At 40.4% G+C, this 20,305-nt stretch overlaps 1 protein-coding gene across 1 annotated transcript; it reads left to right on the top strand.

The window, feature by feature from the left end:
* The first annotated feature begins 3,641 nt into the window (after positions 1-3,641).
* vgf (VGF nerve growth factor inducible) lies at positions 3,642-10,942 on the top strand. The gene is made up of 2 exons (XM_026160739.1): positions 3,642-3,923; positions 7,626-10,942. The coding sequence occupies exon 2, from the start codon at positions 7,676-7,678 to the stop codon at positions 9,821-9,823; it is 2,148 nt and encodes a 715-aa protein (XP_026016524.1). The 5' UTR covers positions 3,642-3,923; positions 7,626-7,675; the 3' UTR covers positions 9,824-10,942.
* Positions 10,943-20,305: the final 9,363 nt, after the last annotated feature.

Here is a 20,305-nt window from a genome sequence, read left to right on the forward strand (position 1 = left end):
TGTTTTTTTATGGGATTATTAGGACGTGTATCATCACCTCATCACCTTGGATTTATTTTCCAGGGAAATTATGTTAAAATGGTCGGGCTTAAGATTCTCTGGTTTGTTTGCTTGTTTAAAATAAATCTTAGCTCGTTATACTGTCTCAGCAGGAATATTTTATGAGCTGGAACAATGTTTCTAACTTTGTTTACTTTTCCCTTTGAATTTGAATGCATCTGCTTGTAATCACACAAATTAGTCTGAGTTGGTGGGATTAATAAACATTTCTGAAAAGGGGTGTCTAAGAGTTGGACAAACATTCTGCATTTAAAGTCTTTTATACAATATACTCAATCCATCTTCCTTCATAATTCTGTTGAAAGGTATTTATATTGAAGAGGTAAATCACAACAAGTGTGATTCAGTTAGCACTGTTAACACACAGCATGAAATGTGTGTATTTTTGATTCAGTCCAGTGTAAAATTGGGCAAAATCCTCTATATTCCACAATGTGTGGCCAAAATATATAAAGAAAAAAACCCCCCCCCCCCCCCCCCCCAAAAGGCCCACATTAGGAGTTTATTTACCTTTTTTGTAAAAGAATAAGTGATGGAACTTGCTCTTTATTTATTTACCATAGATCTGTAGTTCTACTATATGGTCCAGTTTTTGTTTTTTCTTCTTTCCTGTGTAAAAGTCAAAAGCACTCAGTGGGTGGGTTGGTGGGGGTAAGGGGGAAATGTTTTTCATGTCTCTCCAAATGTACAGTTATATTAGGCTCTAGGTTGAATGGTCCAGCAGTCAGAAATATCCTGTAGTCTTCTGTCATTTGACGACAGGTCAGCGTAGTCACTCCACACACCAGTTTCAAAGTGGCACAGAAATCCACACCCTTGCACATACAGATGCATCTGTGTGGCAAGTGGAGCTATATGAAATATATAGAGATGCAACTTAAAACTTTAATGGCGCAGTTTAACTTAGATAAGAATCCCAATAGTTAAGAATTATAATAATTACCCTGACTGGCAAGTAAAAGAAAAGGTTTCAAGTTTAGTAAAGTTCAGAACAATGACAACTGTTGTTTACCTAAAAAACATTCTTATTTTCACATTTCACTAGTTGTGCACGTCCAGTAGCTATACACCCCACAGATGGAGAACCACTGGGTTAATTGGTGATTCCAAATTGGCCTTGGGTGTGATTGTTGGTGCGGATACACTAAAAGTTGATTCTGTTCATCTGGACGTAGCGTTTTCAGATGGAGAAATGTTTCGTCCTTCATCCAAGTGACATCTTCAGTCTCAGCTGACTGCGGGTTTCCTGCATTGATATATTGCAGAGATACCTGTAAAGACTAGCATGCCCAACCACTGTGAGATTAAACTGCTAACAAAAAACTAGAAGACTAGTCTACGCACTTTCAAAAACTATGCTTGTCATCCAGATTCATAACAGGAACTCTTCACCTGGTGTTAATAAAGGTTAACTGACAGAGCTAAACTTTGAGAACTGATGAATTTTATCCTGTATTATTTAGAGAAAATGTAGTTGTAGTGATCACTGAGTGATGATACGTTTTGAACAAACATTGGATTGGATATTTTTTAGTTGGCACATCATCAGTTTTATTCTTTGACATTTATATTTCAAGCTGATTTATACTCTTTATATTGTAAGCAAAAAACTTTACAATAATACAGAGAAAACGAGACGAGCCTCTTTGAGCAAATACTTTATATTAGAAGGTGAAGAAACTATACATAGAGTATAAAGAAAACAGAAAACTCCAGTAATCATGTGACCCCCTGTGAGCAAGCATTTAAATGAAGATTATGAATCCATGATGATGCATCATGAGAAGCCATCAACAGCTTATTGCAATGTGACCAAGGGAGGCAGATGATGGAGAAAAGCAGTCCAAATATCAATGGTATTAAAAGTAAATGTACATAACGACACCGTGAGGCAACGGTTGTGACTTGGTGTTATGCAAATAAAATTGAATTTAATAAAGTTACCCTTGTGAGACAGTAATGAATAATTTTTTTTCTAATGGTTAAAATTGAGAAATTCGTGAGGTTAAAGGAATGGTTGGCACAACGGAGCTCTGACTTTGTGTCAGCCTAGCTACAGAGAAACGTATATCAGTGATGAACAGTAAAATGCTCTGGTTTTTCAGAGGGCTTTTTCTTATAGAGCAGCAAACTATTTTTCCAGGCTAAATGAAGCTTTTATAAATTAGGTAGATGTAATTTCAGCTATACCAGAATTACTGCTTTAAGGTAAATGTTTGAGAGTTTTACCAGTGAGCAAAGTACTTCTGATTTCTTTTTTAGATGAGCCACTGTATCCAGAGACATACGCAGATGAAGATGACCCCTGTGGGTCAATTAACATTTTTAACAGATTTACCATTTCTTTGTCACAGCATCATATTCGTAGAGTTGCATTACGGTTTCTTTTTTGCATTTTAACTGACATGGTGGTTTAAGACAAACATTAAAGGCTCTGGGTGGTAGTGAAGACTTGGAAAGGACAGCTGAAGTGGTGAAGAAAACTGAGAATAAAGAAAAGAAGACAAAGAGACTTGATGGCAGAATTAGGAACTACAGGAAAATATGTCAGTGAAGAATAAGTGGTAATAAAAAAGTTGGACAGTCTATGAGATGAAGGAGAAGTAGCCAGGAACACTGGTAGGGCACGTGCATTGCAAAAAGAAAGGTGGAAAAGAAAAAGTGTGTTGCACGTGAGATTGGACAGTATGGAAGGAGAATTGGACTTCTATGAATTGGCTAGACAGAGAGCGTGCGCTTGGAAACAGGAAGTGCAGAAGATTAATTAAATGGTAAATGGCCTGTATTTATATAGCGCTTTACTAGTCCCTAAGGACCCCAAAGCGCTTTACATATCCAGTCATCCACCCATTCACACACACATTCATACACTATTAAGAGGGAGTTGAGGCAACTATGAAAATAATGAAGAGTAGAAAAGTTCCCCAAAAGTTGATTCTGTTCATCTGGATGTTTTCAGTGGGAGGAACAGATGATGTCTCAGCTGACTGCAGGTTTCCCCAAACTTAAAAACTGTACGTTTGCACAATAACTGAAACCAGCACCACTGAATGAAAGGTTCAGATGATGCAGCTGTAGCAGTGCGGAAATATCTAAGAGAGGGCAGTGGACTTTTAACCAGACATTTTAACACAAAACTGGAGACGCTGATGAATGCAGAATTGCACCAGTGAACAGAAGGATGGAGATGATGATCCATGAAAAATAAATGTATTTATTTACTAAAACTGAGCCCTTTCACAGCTTATTAGGAGAGCTATTTTTGCCTCCATTGTCACACACCAGTGCACAGCATCCTTAAGCTCTGATGGCACACAAACGTGAGACAGCCGCAGAAATAAGCGTGTCTATGTCTAAAGAAAACCCCAAATGTTCCCTCTTGCACTCAGGTTTGCCCGTGAAAGCTTGGACCAGCTCTCTGAGGTTGCACCATGAATTACGAATATTCTGTTTATTCAACAGCAGCACTGCAGCTAATTGGTCTGATAAAATAGGGGAGGAGGGATAAGATAAGGTCGGTGGGGTGCAGAAAAATCTTATGAATGAAATCCAGTCTATTGACGTCAATGGGGACCTTGACGCAAGGATCACGTGTGTGCGGAAGGAGGGGGTAGAAGACAGCCGCAGCCTCTGTCCGTAGTCCTGAAAATACACGAATTAGGTTCTGACTCCTGTGATAGGAGCACACGAAGAGTCCGAAACCCTGCGACATACAACAATAACAGTAACAAGGATTAACAGCACGTTACAACACGGCACGCGTCACGACGAGCACGGAGTGGATGACTGCAGGACTTCAGCAGCTGTGTGACGTGACGAGGAGGGAAAGCAGGAATTCCCCCGCCGCACACACTGAACTGCAAGTAAGCGGCAACTTATTTTGCATTAAAGCATTTAACCTTGTGCTCTCCGAAAGAAGTACTGTTGCTCATTAATATAAGCGTTCTTAGAAATACTCATAAATGTTTGAAATATTGCAACAAAATTATGATGTCACGCTACAGCTTTGTAGTCAAAGCAAAGCGAGGCGCAGGAAATGTGCAAAATATATAGAAAATGCAGAAAAAGGTGGTAATGCCTGCTGTGTGATGGGTTGGAGGAGGTTTAGTAGATGAATCGGAAGTATTTATGTTCGTCCCAAACTGTGGCACATTTAATTGATTTTATTGAATAAAAATCAATTAGGCCCCAGTCAATATTTTGCGGACACGCAGGCGGTTCGTAAGTCAGGCGTCACGTTGAAGTGGATTTGTGCACTGATGGCAGCTCAAAGTATTGTTATTTGATGTGGTCAAAATTCATTGTTTATAATCAACCGTGTCTGCTCCTACAACCCCTCCTACTTCTCATCTTCAGCCACATCATCTCAATCATCGTCATTTCCAGCAATCATATCCTAGACTGAAACAACTGCACTGTAAAATAAGTAGACTGAAGCTGTAACCGCGGGGACATTCGCATTAAAAACCACAGAGACAACGGCAACCTTTTGTCTCTGCATAACACTGACGTCCATGTTAGTCTGAGATAATGTTGTTTACATGTGAAGTGCGAGTTGCGGGGAGGTTACTGTCGAACAGAGTCTGAGGTGGCTGTATGCTCATGTTTATTTGCTTTTCTGGGAACTGTGACCTGCTGCAACAGTGCAAACAACAGAGTCATCTCGTTGTGCCAAACAATGATTACATTTAAACGGTTAAAAATAACTTGTTGACCTGAAACCTATCAAAAATAGGCCAATCATATCTCAGCATCACCGTTCGATAAAATTACTTGAAGTAACCAAAAAGGAAGGGCTTGATGACAAAATGGGTACAATTACACAGAGTGATGAAGACACTTCAAAAGCCTCTTCATAAATCCTGCTCAGTACAGTCTACTCACGAATATAAGTACATGTATTAGACATTAAACAACAACAACAACAACAACACACGAGAACATGTGAAATCCCTTTTTTGGCACAGCCCAGCCTCCACCGCAGGATATGCTGTTCCTATATCTCCGAAGTGTGTTTACTGCAACTAAAAACAAAAGGATTTTAGCAACTATTTACTAATATACTGATAGAACTGTTGGGTGATTTAACAAACAAAAAGGTTTGTGGTAATTAGCTGAGAACGAAATGACATTAAACTTGAATTGTTTTGCTTTAATAGGGATAAAAAAATCTCACCGTACAACTGGTTGTTTAGGTATTCTTAGAAAATACATTTGAGTTTGCTGTTCCTGCGCATTTTTACAGTGTTTAACTGCTGCATGTGGCACATGGCGATGCAGGCAGGCGGTGGCTTCTGAAAACAAGAGCAGCTTTTTCTGATGGTGTAAACGACTCGGTGTGATAAACGTCTTACCCGTTCCAAAGACGGCATGGCAGTGAATGCGCACCGGTTTGGTTGTTGCGGATTTCAAGATATTTCACTTGTTGCACTCTGGGTTCAACATTGCAGCACCAAGCAGAGCAGCGCGTCAGCAGCAGCGACATTGAGAGATGATTTATTTGATCATGTTTTACGTTTTTTCACTATTTTTCTGCTTCTGCTATCGCTCGCTGCTCTATTCCGGCCCACTTGTCAACCAATCAACATTCAGCAGTCACATATCATCCGCTTCCAGCGACGCGCAGTTAGGATCTTCGAGGACTGCAGGTAGCGCGTCTTGCGTGCGTGAAAACCCACGCCTCCTCTGCCCGGTTTAGTTAACTATAACTACCTTGGTTAGTTACTCCTACACTAGATTCAGGTACACACGCATGCGCGCGCGCGAAAACGCAGAAAGTGAAAACCAGCTGTGCTCTTAGTGTTGCACGGAAACATTGCTCTAGTGCTAGAGCACAGCGTCACGTCCCTCAGTCCTCACTGCGCGAGCTTCTGTTTTCTGTTTGTTTTGTGTTCTGTCTCCACTTTCCTATTTCCCTGTGTGTGTGTGTGTGTGTGTGTGTGTGTGTGTGTGTGCGCGCGCGTGCGCGCGCGCGCATCAGTCAATGTCTGTCAGGACTTCGTCTGGGCTGCTTCACGCAGGATTTGTGTGTTATTCATGTGTTATTGTATTTCAAATTATAGCGTCACATAATTTCACGTTCACACTTTCCCTCATTCACAGAATTTCTGTGCCACACTACAAATTTTGGTATCGATCCAATACAAAGCAAATACAGGGCCAGTATTGCTGAAGTTACTCAGCAGCTAATTGGGGGAGAATAGTTTGCCATGACTTATGAGATGATTTCTCAATTTGCAAATTCTGAACACATTTTAATCACCACTGTGATTGTTACTTTCCACAATAATTAGCTGACACAACAAAACACACCTTTCAGCTTTTCATGTTTTCAAACTTGGTTTTTGGAGACTTGGAATTAAAAAAATTCTGAATCTAAAGCACAGAAAGTTTGCACGTTTTTCAGAGTGCGTGTTTGAGGTTTAGTTTTTCCAAAGAAATGATTAACACAGTTCAGCGGGCCACATACTGAACTTGAAGGATAAAAGCAAAGTATTGATCCAATCGTGCTAGTATCGATCTGGTATCGATGCTATCGATATTTGGATCAATCCGCCCAACTCTACAATTCGGTTGGATGCGGGTGGAGAAAGGTTTTTACCTTCAGGAGATGTGCAGTCCTCCAAGATCCTTACTGCTTGTCACTGGAGCTGGACTTCTGAAGAAGGTTGATTGTTAGCAAGTGGGCCAGAAGAGAGCAGGGAACAATATCAGAGTTCACCAGAACAGGAGAATTTAAAAAAACTTCAAAGAGCAAAATGTAAATCATGAAAAGTGCAGACAATGGACACTTTCATTGTTTTAACTCTCAGGTTCACTTCAGGTCCCTGTGTGTTATAACTTATGTTACAACTCTTTTTTGTGAACAACTCTAGGAGTAGGGATGGGACTCGAGATGTTCAGTTCCTTGGATTCGTCAAATTTGCTCACCTATCAGTTCCACGTGCACTTACCAGTGCCTTCATTTAAAGGAAATGGCCCTACAGTTCCTCCTGGCTGACTTAACAAAACAAACAACAAAACAAAACAATAAAAGAAGTATAAACCTACAAATAAAACTTGTGAATAACCCAAAAATATATGTAAATCAACAACAACCCCTAGCAAACTTCAAAGTAATAAAAAAAGAATAAATAGCTCCAACAAGAATCGATAATTGATAAGTGATATTGACAATGGAATCTGCATCACTCAGCTCTCATCAGTTTCCATCCCTACGTGTCAGCTCCCAAAACTTTTGGTGACATCTAATAAAAGTAACAGATTTAATGAGATTAATTTCAAATTCATAAAATGAAACGGGACAAAAGGTTTACTAAAGTGTAAACACAGTATGCATTTTTTAGAATATCTTTTCATGGGAGCAATATGTGTGATAGGAGTGGAATGGCTAGTCAAGCACCAGGAGAAGAAACGGTCATGGTTACACTAAAAGTTGTGATTAACTGCAGATAGAAAACAAGCTTTAGCCGTCATATGTGGTACTCACTCATTCACTCATCAAACCCACATATACATCCTTGCATTCTCAGTGAAGATTTGATTCTGTTTCTTCTCTTTTCCAGGGATTTCTGATCTCCTTCACCGCTCACAGAAAGTCCTGTTCTGGCTAGCCATGACTAGATACCATAATCCCTCAAGTGCTTTAATACGGCTGCTTCTTCTGACAGCAGCATCCTTTCTCCATCTGTCCACCTCCAATCCTCTCAGCACCCTTGACAAGCCATACCAACATATGTCAGGGCTGACTCTGTCTGGATATAGGAATATAGGTGGTGAAGAAAGCCAGCCAATGCAGAGACAAGAGGAAGCAGAGCATGAAGAAGAGCTTTTTAAAAATGTTGATCCCAAAAAACTAGCAGCAGTTTTACTAGAGGCACTGAATAATTCAAAAGCAGAGCAAATGAGCGAAGGAGAGGGGCGTGATGGAATGGAAGAAGAGATGACGGCAGAGAAAGAGGAATATAAAAACAAAGATTCATACAGAAAATTGAGAACGATTGAGGGAGCAGACCGAGACAGAGACGGACGACAAGAGTTAGAGCTGCTAATGGCGACACAGGGGAAGGAGCAGGAAACGGGGGAAGAGGAAGAGAGGAAGAAAGCACAAAAAGAAGAGGAGCTGACCGAGAGGGTGACCAGTCGTACTACAAGCCACACAGTCGAAATAGCAAGAGAGAAGACTCCCACTGGCTCAGATGGAAGAGGCGATAATGGACAGAGTACTGGTTCCCAGCAGGGATCAACCAGCCCTGATCAAGCCAGTAGTGAGGAGGAGGAACAGCTCAGCCCTGAGGAGCTAAAAAGTCTTGAGATGATGATGAAGGAATTCCCTGCTTTGAATGTGCCCATTAAGAGGGAAGGAGACTCTGAGCAAAGTCACAGAGAAAGCAGAGACTACAGCTACAACGACATCATGCCCATAAATAAAGGCAGTGACCTTGCTATCACTAAGAAAAAGCTTAAATGGCAAGAAGAGACGCAGAAAGCTCTCAGCTTCCCAAAGTTCAGAGGAGATAATTTTATGGATGAATTTGATGACAGTAATCATAACTCAGCAGACCTCCAGGCTCCAAGAGAACAGACGATGGAAGATGATGATCCAGACGAGGAGGAGGAAGAAGATGAGGAGGTGTTGAGTCCAGAGGAAGAGGAGGCTCAGGCCAAAGGTGAGCAGGAGGAGATGAGGAGACAGGCAGCTGAGGCACAAAGAGCCAAGATGGAGGAGGAGATGCTAGCTGATATTGCCTCAGACATGCTGCTGCGGTACATGGTCAAACAGAATAACGGGAACAAGCAGTACAGCTCTTCTCTCTCCAGCGCTGCAGAGGATAAAAGGTCTGACGAAGAACAGGAAGTCACAGAGGAAGACGATATTGATCCTCAGACCATTGACAAGCTTATAGAGATCTCCAGCAAGCTCCACCTCCCTGCTGATGATGTGGTGGACATCATCAGTGACGTGGAGAAGAAGAAGAAGAAAGACTTGTCGCCTGACGTGATATCAGGTTGGCGACGACCTTTATCCCCCATATCTTCACCATTTTCATCAGAATCACAGATTTCAAGCAATCAAAATGACATTCCCGCCTCTAACCAACCATTTCCAGCAGCTCATTTCCTCAAAACTTGGTTGCAGAAGAAAAATCCAACAAGATCAGAGGATCTCTGGAACAAACCTGCAAAACCTCAGCTTGGCAATCAAAATATCTGGGCCCAGCCTCCTGTGCCGATCAAACAGGACCTCTGGCTCACGTCACCTAAAGCTGCTTGGACTAGATATCCTCACTATCCCCTTTTCCCCCACACTTATCCTTCCTACTACCAGAAGAAGCCCTACAAAGGCTACCCCATCTATGTTCCTCCTGCACCCAGACTTAAACCCTATTACTTGATCCTTAAGCCCGCTCTCACTCTCAACAACTTCCTCACTCATTCAGTGGATGATGTTTATGCTTTTTCTCCCAAAAGGCGATACAACAGCTGGGTCCAACCTAAGCTGAGAAAACCCCCTACAGGCCAACAGCAGAAGTCTTACTACACCAGATACCCTCTCTCTTTGTACCCTTGGACATTTCAGCCAGCGTCCAACCCCAAACTACATCCACTTCCCAGAATCCATTCTCAGCAGAAGCAGCTGTATTACTCAGCCCCAGCGCCTGCAGATTATTATGTGGCTGGAAAGCAGCCAGACAGTAACTATGATGATCTGGAGAAATACATACAGCAGATATCCATGAAGAAGCCATACATGATGGACTGAGTACAGACATGAGAAGAAGGACGAGAAGAAGAAGAGCCACAAGCAGAAAAGAGTGTATTTATTTATGTTAAAGTATTTAGGTGGTTTTTCATATGTAATAAGTTTCCTGTAATCATTTTGATTGGTTATGATTGAGACAAGGACACCACAGAAGACTTTTCCCCAGAGGTGGTCTGGATAAAACGGATGAAAGATATACAACTGCACTCATTTCCTTTGCTATCCTTTAACTTTTCTTGACAACATTCTCTATATGGACATTTTAAAATGCCAACAAAGGAGGATGTTTAAATATGCTGTTACCTGTACCGAAGGCCTTTTTCAGAATCAGTCAGATGAATTTGAAAACATTTATTCCCATGTTGGCTCTACTGTCAGGAATGATAGTTTTGGCATTAAAATTTGAAAATTATCAAATTAAAATAGTTTCCTCAAAATTATGCCTGGCCAAAAGATACCAAAAGTCCCCCCTCAGTGGAAGGAAATAGCCCCCAAAGGCAGGGTGTCCATACATTCTTTCACTATCACCTCTTAGAAATCAAAAGCCACTCCCTATAATTATCTTTTAAATGACCACATGTTTATGTAAATGTATCAGTTTTTTATTGTTCATATAAAAGGATAAATTTTTAATGGAAAGCACGTTTCTGTGAATGTATACTCACACATATCCACCAAAGCTCTTTATAATAAAACATAATGCATCAAAAAGCCAGACTACCACCAATATAATAGCTTGGATGACTCATTCTTTTGCATAACTTCAACAACCTTGTTGCTACGGTGATAACAAATTCAGCCAAACCCTGGCTAGAAAACAGTCCAGTGTTTTACACGTCCTGCTATTGGAGGAGGATGTAATGGTGGAGCCATACTGATCTTTTCATGGAGATATTTAAAAGCAAAAGAATAATTCTACATTTTCAGTCACTCTCAACAGATTCCTTAGAAGCAGCAGTTTGCATTTAATACATTACTTTTCTAAGCAAGATGGCCTTTGTAGTTTTTTAGTAAATGTTACAAGTTTCTATTTTACAAGAAGTGTTGTTGGCACTAAGTGCTCTGAAATCCCAGTTTCACACATTTTTTTTAAACTTTTATTTTATTCGTTCTTTTTTTAATTTGTCATTTTTAAATTCAGTTTTAATTCGGCTTATTTTTCCCATTTTTCCCATTATCCAAATGTTGATTATAGGAAAACTCTCCTGTAATGGTGGTTCAGTGTTTAGTAACATCCCTTCACCTCATATCAAGAAGGCTCTAGTTTCAAATCTCCTAATTAGCGAGAATCCCACAATGAAAAACATACATGATACATGTACTGGTTCTAAATTTGCCAAAGTACGAATGCAAGGCAGGTCAAATGCAGATCAAATGTGTAAGTGTAGGGAATAAAACAATGCAAGAACAGAGTAAAATGGTAAGGTTTGGTGTGAAGCACTTTGTGTGGTCAGTCAGACTAAAGTGCATAATGCAAATGTTCTCACCATCTTAACAGTTTGCTCATGTTTATGTTTGTTCCACATTTCCAAACATTTTTCAATGACAATGACACAAAAAGAAACTTTGTACAGCCTGATTTTCATTTTCACATGGATACTAATAATAATTCATCAATAAAAACTTTCTTTTGCTACTTTTTCTATTTTTCCAATCGAAAAGAGGTTTTCCACTTTGGCTTGTTGGTGTTCATCTTTGTCATCATCAAGGTATCAGCACAGCATCTTGGCATTGAAAGTGTCATAGAAAAAAGTAACCATGAGCTACGAGTAACAAAAAGAATGAACTGAACTTTTGTCATTTTTAATGATTTGTTGCTTTTTTTATGCTTTTCTTTTTGGCTTATTAATAAAGAAAGGGGCTGAGACACAGTAGAGGGTACAATGTCTGCACGTTTATGTATACTTGCATCTGGAAAATAACTTTTTTTAAAGACATTTATGCATCAATGAAAAAAGTATAAAAAAAATCTTAAAGATGAATGAAACAAAAACGTCAGTGTACCTACTACTAACTGTTTGCGTCATGTATGCAATGAGTGTTACCAACGCTCTTTCTAGATGTAACTCATTGTAACCGCTGTAATAAATATGTGTTTGCTGGATGTAAATGTCCATGTCAATTACTATTTTACTACACATAAAGAAATAAAGAAAAATATTTTTATTAAAAAAAATGTTTCATTTTGGACACAAAGAGACTGTGAGAGAGAGACAGCAACAGCAAAGTCGTCATCTCATCGAACCTGGACACTTTGGTCGGCAACATGTGTGACTTTGGTGACCAAAGTAAAGCTGAACACTTCTGATGGTGAGCTTGCAGTTGTCACATCACGACAGTGATTATCAGTATAGGCTTTTCCCTACTGTCTGTTTGCTGAGTGCCTGACTGACTGCCTTTGTGTATTCATCAGTGTTCTCAGTCTTGAAAAGAGTGCTAGATTCAATAAACTGCTCAACCAGGACGGTAAAGATCATTCTCGGGCTGCTACCAGAATGCATGATGTACTGTGCTCGCTTGGACCATATTTGTGCCAGTCCAATTTGGTTGAAGTATGATCATAATCATGAGCAGCTCAATAGAGAACTGCAGTCTTACTTCCCAACATACATGTCTGTGCGGGCCAGCAGTATGCATATATGGATGGACTTTGAGGCTGGGCAAACCTACACTTATCCTATGTAGCCCCAAGAGAATGTGCTTGTCCAGGGTCTCATTGGGGCCCAACTATGTGAAAAAACCCACACAAGTAACACTGTGGATTAGCCGATGCAGGCCTGACAAGAGCCCCCACGACAATCTTCTGTGAGTGCACGACCAACCACTCCACACCAGCTACTCTGCTCTGGAAAAAACTGGATATTACCAATTCTGTTTTGAGACGTGAAGACAGAGACACCAGCAACCGTAGTGAATTGTCTTGCATGGGCCAGAGCAGGCAACACTGAAGCTATCGCCTGCTATGGAAATTTTCAGGGGAGCACCTGGTCTTGTTAGGAGAGATGGCATCCATCCACTTTGGATGGAGCAGCTCTTATTTCTGTAACCTTCTGGAGCAGGAAGCAGGGTTGCAGTCTTACAAATTTCTTTGCAGTTTCTCTCCTCCTGTTGTCCCCCAAATCCCCATCCCCTTAGAGACTGTGTCTGGTCCCCGACCACCAAAAAACAAAAATCCACAGAAAATGAAAGGAAAAACAATATAACAACATACTGCACTAACGAGTAAAACAGTGCAAGTCTCTCTGTCTTCTAAGTCCCTGTTAGTACATGAATTAATAATTGATCAACATGCTGATTATTCTACCTTACAGAAACCTGTTTACATCAGGATGATTATGTAAGTTGATAGGTTTGTAGCATAAACCTATTCGCTGGAACGTTGAAGGCAATATGATTACACCGCAAAGCAAGACACAAATCATCATCATCATCATCATCAACTTTATTTATAAAGCACTTTAAAACAACCACAGCTGACACAACGTGCTGTATATTGGAACTGTAAAATAAAATTACATGAGATATAAATAAAAAACAAATAAAAGAAGAGTGAAATCATTAATTAAATAACTACTGCATTAAAAAAGAAACTAAGTCTCACTGAGGTTAAAAGCCAAGGAATAAAAGTGGGTTTTAAGACGTGATTTAAAAGTGGATAGTGAAGGGGCCTCTCTAACATGCATGGGCAAATTATTCCATAATTTTGGAGCCACAATAGAGAAGGCCCTGTCCCCTCTGAGCTTCCTCCTGGATCTCGGTACCTCCAGGAGCAGCTGGTCAGCTGACCTGAGAGACCGACAGGGTATGTGGGGATGAAGAAGCTCAGAGAGGTAAGGCGGGGCAAGACTGTGTAGACATTTAAAAACAAACATAAGAATTTTAAAATTAACTCTAAAAGACACAGGCAGCCAGTGCAGAGAGGCCAGCACGGGGGTTATATGCTCTCTTTTTCGAGTTCCTGTTAGGAGTCGTGCAGCCGCATTTTGAACCAGCTACAGACGTGAGAGCAATGACTGACTGACCCCCACATAAAGTGAGTTACAGTCCAGGCGGGAAGAAATAAAAGCATGGATCACTGTTTCAAGGTGCTGCCTCGAAAGAAAAGATTTTAGTCTTGCCAGTCGCCTTAAATGATAAAAACTGGACTTCACCACTGCTCTGATTTGGTTGTCCAATTTAAAATCACTGTCCAACTTAAAACCAAGGTCAGTAACAACAGATTTAAAATAGACTTCCAGGGATCCTAAAACAACAGAGGAGGACTCACAGGGACCACTGGGTCCAAACACCAACACTTCTGTTTTCTTTTTATTAAAATTTAAAAAGTTTCGAGCCAACCAAGCTTTAATGTCATCTAGACATGTCAAGAGAGGTTTTATGGAGATGGATAGGCAAGCTTCTTCATGTTACTCGTGCACGGGAGAGAACCGGACAAACGCCGTTCCTTCGCTTGGCCCCAGTTGCTCTCCTCCGTTCTCCCGTACCACTGTCCTGTCCTTAGGTCACATGAATATGCATAGGTTCATTAACATATGACGTCTACATACACACAAAGAGTACCTTGCCCGTGTGTGTGTGTGTGTGTGTGTGTGTGTGTGTGTGTGTGTGTGTGTGTGTGTGTGTGTGAGGTACTGCTGATCAAAGGGTCATAAAAGCACACAAGCAAACATCCTTGGTCAGGAAGAGGGTAGACCCCCCCTCATCCTAGATAACACAGTAAGGAAGTCCAGCAGTTCATTTATACACAAAAAGCACTTAGACTAGAACAGACGTAGCTACGTTAATCCTACCATAACACAATTAAACAAGGTACGACCTCTCCCATGCTCCCAGGATGTAGGTGTGCATTCCTGGAATGGTAGACAGGACCATAGAATTGCTTTATTTGCTGATGATGTCATTTTAATTTTAAAAATCTTTATTTGTAAAGCTAAAAACTTCTGCGTCTGCAGTAAAAGGATTTAATAGACCAGTTTGGGCCTTCTCAGGGTATAAAGTAAATGTAACAAAACCATCATTAATGTTACTTAAACAAGGGTATAGTCAAAACGTAAGTCAGAATATATCTGGGTTTACTGTTAATTCTGAATTCACTTATTGGCATTAAAATAGTTCCTTCACTAAAAGATGTGGTGCTTCTTAACTATAATACAATTCTACAGAAAATTTCTAAAGATCTGGAGCGTTGTATAAGTTTATAATAACATCTGTTATTGGAAGGATAAGTGGTCTTAAAATAAATGAATGTTTCAGAATGTCCCACTGGCTCCTCCTACTGGATTGTTTACCAATCTAGCATCATTACAGTTTTTTCTGATTGCTTAAGCACATTTTTTGTAACTATTGGCTAATTTTGCAAAACTCTACACACAAATAAAACAACCTGTCACCCAATCATCAAAACATTGTAGTTCTCTTGCAAAAGCAAACACAGCTAGATTAACTCTTCACACCTTCGTAAAAATGGTGTTTCCGTATCAAACAGTACACACAAGCCATCATCTACTAAGCACACAATGCGCCAACTGCACACTGATGGTATGAATACAAAACACATCTGGCTTTTGCTTTCTCTGTGCACAAGGTAGGCTATGTCAGTTTGAGCTCATACTTCTGTCATAGATCCATAAGCATAGAGGGATCCAAACTTCAAGTACTGGTGTTTATTCAAACACATCAAAACAAACACAAGTGTTCATTTCCAAGTATAGGATTATTTGCAATCGCCATAATGACTATATGGGTTACGTGGTCTGCAGTGAACATGCTTCCTCTGCCCCCTCCTCGTCTTCCTCTTGCTCCTCCTTGTCCTTGTCGTCCTCTTCATCCTACTTCTTCACCTCCACGTCCTCTTCCTCGGCCTCCTCTACTTCTCACTCTTTCTGCTCCCTCCATTGTACTCCGCACACACAGCTTACCTGTATTATAGTGCTTAGGCTGATTGCAAAGTGAACTAATTATCTAAAAAAGTTTTCACATGTGAAAGTGTGCCAGACAGTTGGCAAATTAGTGTTAATGATAGCCATACATGTGTATACTTTTGCTAGGAGTGTGTTGGAAATTTGGTAATTGAGTGTTGTGCAGTGAATTGTGCCTACAGTTTTGCAAAGTGTGTGTTACAAAATTGCAAACTGAGTGCAAAGCAGTTTTTGTGCTTTTAGTTTTGCAAACTCAGTGAGTGGTTTTGCTATAAGTCTGAATAGTTTTAGAGATTGTGCTACAGGAATCACAGTTAGGGTTTAAGCATTCAGAAAAAACTGTAATCAGAGAGTTTATTTAGAACAAGAAGCGTCCCCGCATTTGCTTGTCTTTGTTGCATCTTCCCTTCGACACAGGGGGGTTGAAATGCCCCCAACTTTTACTGGCATTATCTGGCTATTCAACTAAGGACAATAATGTTTTATTTTTCATCCCAAAATATCCCTTCTTGGGTGGGGATGGAAACAAATTCTCTTAAAATGCCATTAAACTTGTACTTATACTCTGCACAGCCAAAACAATTAAAGAAAGAAACAAATAATCCTATAGTCTGAAACATGATTGAAGTTTGGTTTACAGTAAAAGAAATGAGGAATATTAAGAATAATCTCTCTCGGTTTAGTCCTATTTGGAAAAATGCTTTATTTGTACCAGGAAATGTGGACGCAGGGTTCCAGGTTTGGGCATTGGGTACATTTGGGCTATTTCTATTTTGTTTTTGGTTTTTTTCCCTTCTTTTTGTTTCCTTCAATATGTATAAATGCCACATAATATACTAATGTGTGCACATTTCATGTGTTTTTATTTGATGTATGCTTGGGTGAGAGCAGGGATGGGAGGTGAGGGTGTGTGTGTGTGTGTGGGGGGGGGGGGGGGTGTTCTTACTACTGCGGCATATTACTGTGAAAGCAAATCTTTGTATGTGGTTGCAAAAGCACTAAAAATATTGTTTTTAAAAAAAGAGATAATTTTTATGTATTAATCTCAGTATGCTGTGTTTATATTGTGTTTTTTGTTGTTGTATTATTTTCTATACAGTGAAAACCAAGTTTAAAACAAATTTCCATTACTTTGCAACGAACAATAACGTTTTCTGATTCTGATTTAGCATGATTTGTCTCTCCTCTGCACGTGTTGAACAATGTAAACCTCTCTTGTCTTGTCCCAACCTGAGATGTCCTTCTGATATACTCATTTTTAATCTTGCCCATCCTCATTATTCAATTTTTCCAATAAAAATAATTACATGTTGTGCTCTTTCACCTCCTTCTCCACCTTCTGTTTTTTGGTAAGTGTCACCATCTCTGAACCATATTCATTCAACACAAACAAAGTTGAAAACCAGCCCAAAGACACATTAAAGCGATCACCACAGTTATTCTACTGTAGAAACGTTGTGTAGAAATGGAGGCTACAATGCTGGAAGCCTGACTTATCGTTTGTTTGCCATCATCTCCATCACATCAGTCTGCACTCCCCCTCTACTAGTCATTTAGTCTCTGTTCTCACCTACACACTCCTGCCTTTTCTTTTTTTCTCACTGCCTCCTATCACACCTCATCCCTTTCCTATGTCAATATTGTATTCAGCCAACAGCAGCACTTTTCACCAGCAACCTGTTGGGCAATGGCATTGGAGACCATCACTGTTAACCTGGACCCTGACTGATCTGGTATAGACGACTCTGTTTTGAATCCACATGTTTGATTTAGCAAAGACTTCACACTGGATGCCTTTTCTGACACGTGTGTGTGACAAACTGATTCATGTTTGCTCCATGTGATGCATGGATGAACCAGTAACTGAAACAGACAGATGGGAGGGATATAAGGTTGAAGTATAAGGGTGAAAATGTAGGCTACCCTGAAAAAGAATGAATTTCAGCTCATGAAATAAATAGGATGACAAAGAAAAACAGAAGAATACAAAAAAGCGAATCTGTCAGGTGCCTAGCCTTGTTACTAGGAGAGAGAAAAGCATAATGGCTGCAGCTCTCCTGCCTACAGAGGGGTTAAGTGATTCATGATGTCATGTGCTGAGGAGTGGATGACTCATCCACCAACACCATCATGCAGCCGCTGCTGCTGCATGATGGTGTTGGTGGATGAGACACATGTGTGTGTGTGTGTGTGTGTGTGTGTGTGTGTGTGTGTGTGTGTGTGTGTGTGTGTGTGTGTGTGTGTGTGTGTGTGTGTGTGTGTGTGTGTTGACCTCCTGTCAGGCAGCTTTTGCAGACAGGTTTATGATCTGAATGCTCTCTGTGCCAAACACACTTTGCTTTTCCACGATGAGCTCTACAACGTCAGTATAAGCTTCTCTTGTTCATGTGTTTCTTTTATCTGCTTATTTATTGATTTCTATTAGTGCGATGTCAGTTAATGCATTATATGTGTAGCAGGACCATCAGTAGGAGAAAATAGAAGGAAACATAATAAGATGATAGAGCACAAATAGAACAACATGATGTATCGCAAACACAGGGAATTAGAAACAAACAACATACAGCACCTGGAACACCAAACTGTGAGAATGCACAGATACACAAATCAACAATCTTATTGTTGTGTGTGTGTCTTTGTCACAAGATGTCATGCAGCCCCCGCCCCCCGTTTCACAAACCCATGTCTAATTAGTATATTTGCAAATGCTAATGGTAATAATAATAGACATATGATAGAGATGCGATGGTTGGCACAAGCTCTTCACCCACTAACATGTGTGTGAACCATCTGGTTTCACTACTCCACGTGTTTGTTAATCCTGCAGCTGCTGTGGCTTCTGTGCCTCCTGGTGCTTTTAACAGTTCTTGTGCTGCTTCTCTGGCTCTCACTATGATAATGTTAGTGTTTCTCTGGCTGTGTTTATAACACTAGTGTTTATATGCCACCTACTGCTGTTGATAATGTGAACAATGGTGGTTATATTATATTGTTATATTAATTCTGGTGATGCTTTTCTACTGCTGTCTCCTGATGACAGGAGTCGTGTTTCTCTTGCTCCCTCTGGTGTTGACAATGTGAACGACGCTGTGACTATGGCGCAGTAGTGGTGACGACAGGTCAACAACGATTAGGCACATCCACTTTCAATGCCTGAGTAGTATGTAGAGATATTGGTGCTGATAACCCAGAACAGGTGCCCATCAGAGTAAGAGAGTCTGGCTAATGTCCCTGATAGAGCAGTGGACGGCTCCCAGCCTGGTGGTGTGATAAATGCTGTTTTTAGAGGACCTTCAGTAGCCAGCAATGTTCAGGCTGTTTTAAATGCAGATAACATTTATAACCTGGATTTATTTCTTGATGAAGCAGATATGCAGAGTAATAATGATTCTATTAGCCAAAGAACTAGAGTTAATGGAGGTGGGTAATGTTTAAGGCTGGAGTGAGTACCTTATATATATATATATACAGCGGGGAAAATAAGTATTTGACACATCAGCATTTTTATCAGTAAGGGGATTTCCAAATGGACCATTGACACAACATTTCCACCAGATGTTGCCATCAAGCCAAATATTGACGTCATACAAACAAATCAGAACATATAAGTATACAAGTTAAACCACAATAAATAAAGTGAAATGACACAGGGAATAAGTATTGAATACATGGAGATAACAAGGGGCAAAATGACATAGAAAGCCAGGAGATCACCTGAAATCTGTCAGTATTGATAGAGAAATCCTGTCCCCTATCAGTACAAATTGATATCAGCTGCTTTAGTCCTAATTGATGGCCTATAAAGGCTCCTCATTACCCAGAAGGCACACAGGAAAGACTTCATGATGGGTAAAAGCAAAGAACTCTCTCAAGATCTTCGTAATCTTATCGTTGAAAAGCATTTTGATGGGAATGGTTATAGGTGCATTTCCAGAATGCTGAATGTTCCTGTGAGCACTGTGGGGGCCATTATCCGGAAATGGAAAGTGCATCAGTTCACCATAAACCTGCCACGATCAGGTGCTCCACGCAAGATCCCTGTCCGAGGAGTCCAAAGAATAATCAGGAGGGTTCTCCAAGAGCCAAGAACCACTCGGACAGAACTTCAGGAAGACCTTGCATCAGCAGGTACTGTTGTTTCAAAGAAAACTATAAGCAATGCACTGAACCGCCATGGCATCCATGCACGCTCACCACGCAAGACTCCATTGCTGAACAAAAAGCATGTCAAGGCTCGGTTAAAATTTGCGCAACAGCATTTGGAGAAGCCTGTGGATTATTGGACGACTATAGTATGGTCAGATGAAAGCAAAATTGAACTTTTTGGCAGTCATTCTACACACCATGTTTGGAGAAGAAATGGCACTGCTCACCACCCCAAGAACACCATACCAACAGTCAAGTTTGGGGGTGGAAGCATCATGGTTTGGGGCTGCTTTTCAGCAAGGGGTACTGGCAGACTTCATATTATTGAAGGCAGGATGAATGGAGAGATGTACCGGGACATTCTGGATAAAAATCTGCTGCCATCTACCAGGAAGCTAAAAATGAAAAGAGGGTGGAC

The sequence above is a fragment of the Astatotilapia calliptera genome, chromosome 3, assembly GCF_900246225.1.
Source record: "Astatotilapia calliptera chromosome 3, fAstCal1.2, whole genome shotgun sequence".
Classification (NCBI taxonomy): Eukaryota; Metazoa; Chordata; class Actinopteri; order Cichliformes; family Cichlidae; genus Astatotilapia; species Astatotilapia calliptera.

Excerpts from the sequence above, each read along its gene's own strand:
- vgf (XM_026160739.1), top strand. The coding sequence starts at position 7,676 with ATGACTAGATACCATAATCCCTCAAGTGCTTTAATACGGCTGCTTCTT.